This window comes from Cynara cardunculus, assembly GCF_001531365.2.
Source record: "Cynara cardunculus var. scolymus isolate 2C chromosome LG 16, CcrdV1, whole genome shotgun sequence".
Taxonomy (NCBI): domain Eukaryota; kingdom Viridiplantae; phylum Streptophyta; class Magnoliopsida; order Asterales; family Asteraceae; genus Cynara; species Cynara cardunculus.
The window spans coordinates 19,194,100-19,199,761 of NC_037543.1; the positions used below are offsets into that span (position 1 = coordinate 19,194,100).

Genomic DNA, 5,662 nt, shown 5'->3' on the forward strand with positions numbered 1-5,662 from the left:
TAGTTAATTTGATATTAATATCGATATTTTTTTTTCAAATTTTTATGATATCTTCAAACATATATTTTATTCAAAAATAAAAACATCATCGTTTTTTCAAAATCACATAAAGYTATATTATAACATCGACTGAGATAAAGAACAAAATGAAATATTAAAATCACGATATATCTCGCTGCATTGCGCGAGTACGCTTCTAGTTATATTATAAAACATTTAAGTTTTACTTCTTAGAAACAGCTGGGGGAGGATGCGTCGGACGTACGCCCAGGACCCACAAAAAATAAGGGCCTGTTTTTTTTTCATATATACTATACAATATATCGTAGTAGTTTAAAAAAATTAATAAATAAACAAATAGACAAAAAAAAAATTGATATCCAATATGATCCAAAAAGAATTTAGCATTATATTAAATGGCCATGCATATATTAATTAATTACATTGAAGAAAAAAAATGTGTAAAAAATCAATTGGTTGTTCTTTTTATAGTATTGATTATTGTTTTTATAAACTCTTTTATCTACTACTAAGATCTAAAACTACCTTGATTGATATATTATTCATTGTTCATCTCTCATTGGCTTATATTGAAAGCTTTTTCATACTTATTGAGGGCTCATTTTTACATCTCGCTCAGAGCCTATAAAATGTTCGGAACGAACCCACTTAGAAACTATGTTAAAATAAAATCTACGTTATCTTAAATATAATTATTTTTTTAATTTATATAAAAACAAATATTTTGTTCTATATATACATATTGATTAATAAATTTTTTATATTTTTTAAAATAGTGTTCAAAATTGCAATTACGAGTATATTCATACTATATTTTAACTATATTATACAATATTTATAACTTATTATTACATATATACAATTTAATAGTACTTTAAACGTTATAAAACTAAGGGGCCGTTTACCAAACACTTACCCGGTAAATGCTTACCGGTAAAATTTAGCACCATTGTTTACTTACCGGGTAAGATTTTAATCCATCAAAACGATATGGTATGCAACAATTCACCCGTTAAGCGCTGACCGTGGTAAGAGTCGTCGCCCTCACTTACCAGGTAAGACTCATGGTCCTTGTCTCGCTCTTACCGGGTAAGATTCTTAGTCCTTACCATATTCATCCGGTGAAGTAATGCGACTTGATAAGCGCTTATCCAGGTAAGTGTTTGGTAAACGGCCCCTAACTCGATCAATTAATAAACATGTTCAAATTCATGATAAACGTTAGAACCCTATTAATATAATAAAATACTTTATAAAGCTGATAACTAACAGAAAACTCTTACTCTCCCAAAACCAGACAAATTCATAAAATAAAATCAAGACACAAAAATAGTTTTTGTTATGGTAAAATGTATATATTAATCGAAAATTCTTGAATCCAGTCCCTGATTTATGCAATCTACTCTTTGAACATCACCAAAAACCAGGTGATGTTCCTATTTACATGGTTTTCCCACAAAATCTTTGGATCTCAAAACAGGCAGGGAAAACTTTAAATGGCTAAAAGAATACAAGATGTTTCCGCAACTTTTTTATTTTTGTATCCGCTTACGTAAATGCCTCTCGTTGCTTCGTAGGTAAATCCAGTTCAGGCTCGAGTGCCGTTAAGGGAGAGAAGTACTGATCCACCATGTCTTGTGATACATGCTCTAAGCTCGGTGGGTCCCACTACAAAGTTCGAAAGCGAAACACTAATAAGTCCTTATGAACAAAGATCTACCACTATTCAAGAACCTATAATACGATACATTATGTGAAAATACGTGAAACCCCATCAAATTACTCTCCAAATGTCCCATATGGTAGACCTTGGCTCTCATACCATGTGAGAATGCATACAATCATATTATTCTTCAAAAGAGCCCTTGAGGATAGAAGGAAGATTCCAACTTATATTGAAGTAGAAAGGTCCATGTCTAACCAATATGAGACTCTAACACGCCCCCTCCAACAGAGACCAGTTGGACATAGATTGTCCCCATATAGTAGGCTTTGACTCTAATATCATGTTAGAATATGTGAAATCCCATCAGATTACTCACCAAAAAGGCCCTTGAAGACAGAAGGGAGATTCCAACATATATTGAAGTAGAAAGGTCCACGTCAAACCGATATGGGACTCTAACATGCCTCTTCCAACTGAGGCTAGTTGGACATAAATGTGCCCCCGCCCCAGATAGTAGACCTCAACTCTAATACCATGTCAGAATATGTGGAATCCTATCAGATTACTCTCTAGAAGAGCCCTTAAGGAGAGAGAGGAAGTTCCAACATATATTGAACATTTGAACTAGAAAGGTCTTTTCTCGCAGATGGTGGCATAAAATAAGAAAATGTTGATACCTTTGGTGCAAAATCTTTATCCAACACTCGTGATCGAACACCCTGATGAAGATATTAGCTGATAAGGTGATCCTAAAGATAATCTTGAAAAGTAGATGAACAAATGACAGCAACCAATATACCTCACAGAAATCACTTGATATCTGGCCGGAAACTGCTTGTAATGACATTCGGTATTCACGAATTAGGCACTGATCAAGAGTCTGAAATCGCCCTTCTCGTATCTGAATAAGACACGAAAACAGAATTCAAATTATAATACTCGAACATTGGGTTATGGAACCAGGCTATCTCGAAGGGACTTACTGATCTCAAGGCAACTTTCAAGCTCAATGGTGATGCTAATTCTAGTTTCTTCAGGGTGGAATGGCACCACCCATCATTAGTTTTCGCAGCTTCACTTTCCTGACGGTTTTTCCAGATGCAGTTGTTCATTTACGGAAGTTTTCATAAAAGAACACCAAATATTGAAACTTAAGGTGTAAAAGATTCCAACGTTACCAAGGCAACGATGATTTCCTCAATAGTATCATAGCTGAAACATTTGTCTAGCATTTCAATCCTAAACAAATGAAAAAAAAAATCAATTTACAGTCAAGAGTGACAACTGGAATATTTTAATATAAAATCATTATACCAAATAAAAAAATGACAATTTTTATAGGTCACAAAAGCATACCTCCGGATAACACTGGCATTATCAGGATAGTCAAGGTCACTGTGCTTCTGAAGAGAGGTTTCAATTACAGAAGGATCATCGGTTATCAGATTCCTGAGACATTCTTCAATTGGCGAAAGATTCTGTAGACGAAGTGATCATATTACTCTCATGAAACCCGGGAAAATAATGATCACACAAGTAAGAAAAGGCCCAAAAAAACCAACTGCGCTGAGTGAATAATGTGTAGCCAGTCCACATGCAACCAATTCTACTCCATTGAGCCTGTCTCCTGTTAGAGCCAAATACTCCCCTGCATACACGTCGAATTTTGCCTTTCAGCATTGTTAACTAATGATGAGCCAAGCAATAATCCTGCTAAACCATTATGTCAATCACAGGACTTTAATCATTATATGATCTGATTAAGTGATACAGAAATTGGGTCCTCAAATTGTTTAAAAAAAGTCATTCTAAAATTCATGAGCAGTTTTCAGTAAGATGAAATTGTGTTCCCTGTTACTAACATACCTAAATAACCAGGAAGATGAGAAAGATGAAAGGAAGCCCCAGCATCAGGATGAAAGCCAATTAAAGTCTCCGGTGTAGCAAAAACCTGCAGAGCAGTAGAAGAATTAAAACTACATGTTACAAGGGTTGATACACACACACATAGGGTCATGTTCAGGGGAAACCGTAAAAAAATGAAAAACTGAGGAATACCCTGGTGACCATCCATCTGTACGATGTGCACATGTGCATATAAGTAATTTGTAAGCAATTTGTCCGGTATGCACAGGTGCATAACATGCACATGTGCATAAAAACCAAGAATCAGCTTCAATTACTTGTATGCACATGTGCATACCGTCCATATGAATGGGTTACCAAGGTGTTTATCAGTTTTTCATTTTTTTAGGGGTTTTCCCCTTAACTTCCCTCTAGAGAGAGAGAGAGAGACTGGTTAGGAATTCCAAAATCCATAGGAACCACCCAAAACCGTTGGATGAAGCACGCCTCTAGATCCAGCGATGCTGATGGACACAATGACATTTTGGTAATTAAGGGGAACTTTGATGGCAAAGCTGTTGGCAAACATGGAAGTTAACATTGCTTAACCCCCACCAAACAGCTTAATGCACCTTACACTGAACATGTTAACATAAAAATATTCAAATTTAATATACGTTGACATACCATAACCTTGAACATTCATGAATATATGTAAGCATACCCCACAATCTTAACAAATATTAACATGAAAGCACTACCATCTTAACCTGCAATCTTATCACGCCTTAATGCAATTTTTAATACACCTTAACTCATGTTAACAAAGATTAACCATGAAAACCAAAACACACCTTAACAGATTGTAACATACCTTAACATGCATTAACACATAGTAACACACCTTGTAATAAAATTATTTTAAAAAATAGGGGCAATCTGGTCATTTCAACTGTTTTGTCATGTCGTATTTTAGTCATACAAAACGCAGGACAAAGACTTACCCGTTTGGTTTGATGGAATGTTTTTGAGAGATTTGGAATTGGGAGGATTTAGAATTGGAAGGATTTGTAACTTTTGGTGTGTTTGGTTTCTATGATTTGGAATGGAGTTGAATTTTGTTTCTTATAAATAATTAATAAAAATAATCAAGTTACCTTTTTATTAATTGATCATTACAAAATAACTGGTTTTAACATCTTTTAAAAAATTATTACAAGCAAATCATATGAAATCCCACGAAATACCAACTTACTCCTTAGGATTTCAAAATCCTATATTTGTAGGATTTCAATAAAATCCCGAGATTTCAAATCCTAGAAGTCCTTCAAACCAAACATGGGATTGGAATGGAATTCAATTCCAAATCCCTCCAAATCCAATCCAATCCCACAAACCAAACTGGATCTTTCAAATCCCTGAAATCCCACAAACATAGGATTTTGAAATCCCATGGGAATGGTTGGTATTTCACGAGAATTTGTATGTAAAAATATGTTTAAAACATTTGTTTTGTAATAATCAATTAATAAAAAGGTAATTTAATTATTTGTATAATTATTTACAATTTGTTTTAATGAATTACTAATAAAAAATGGAATTCAATTCCATTTCAAATCCTACAAACCAAACACACCAAAGATTTCAACTCCTATATCCAAATCCCAATTCCAAATCCTTCCACGGAATCCAAATCCCTCAAAACCATTCCATCAAACCAAACTCCCCCTTAATCCATTTCTGTCTTGGCCGGTCTTGTCCTGTCCCATCTAGTCTGTGCACCAAACGCTACCTAAAGCTCACTTATCTTCCACTCTCCTAGTAATTTACAAATTCAGATAACAGCCAAAATAATCACTTAGGCATTGTTTGGCAAAAATAAGCTAGCTTATTTTCTAGGTACATGTTTGGATGCACACAAGCTAACTTATTGAAACGCTACTTGGAGTAGTGTTTTGGTAACTTATTGTCACTTTTTCCAATTATAACCCTCATTAACATACCAAAGGGCCTTTGGCCTAGCGGTATCGTAGCCCTTGGCCTTCTAGGAGGTCAGAGGTTCAAACCTCACCATAGGTGAGGAGGGTGTGTGAGTTTATTTGTTGCATTTGCCGTATATAAATATTATAT

General features: G+C 34.6%; 1 protein-coding gene across 2 annotated transcripts in view; it reads right to left on the reverse strand.

The window, feature by feature from the left end:
• Positions 1-1,354: 1,354 nt before the first annotated feature.
• LOC112529372 (3-hydroxyisobutyryl-CoA hydrolase-like protein 1, mitochondrial) overlaps positions 1,355-5,662 on the reverse strand; it is a 9,198-nt gene continuing 4,890 nt past the window's right edge. Inside the window, exons 7-14 of one of the 2 annotated variants that reach the window (XM_025140636.1) lie at positions 3,554-3,638; positions 3,250-3,335; positions 3,044-3,165; positions 2,866-2,926; positions 2,671-2,769; positions 2,487-2,588; positions 2,365-2,406; positions 1,355-1,689 (exon numbers count right to left, since the gene is read on the reverse strand). In XM_025140636.1, coding sequence (XP_024996404.1) covers positions 1,570-1,689; positions 2,365-2,406; positions 2,487-2,588; positions 2,671-2,769; positions 2,866-2,926; positions 3,044-3,165; positions 3,250-3,335; positions 3,554-3,638 — 717 coding nt within the window. In that variant the 3' untranslated portion in view covers positions 1,355-1,569. Of the gene's footprint in view, positions 1,690-2,364; positions 2,423-2,486; positions 2,589-2,670; positions 2,770-2,865; positions 2,927-3,043; positions 3,166-3,249; positions 3,336-3,553; positions 3,639-5,662 lie in introns of both variants that reach the window. The other variant, XM_025140637.1, reaches the window with a different exon arrangement.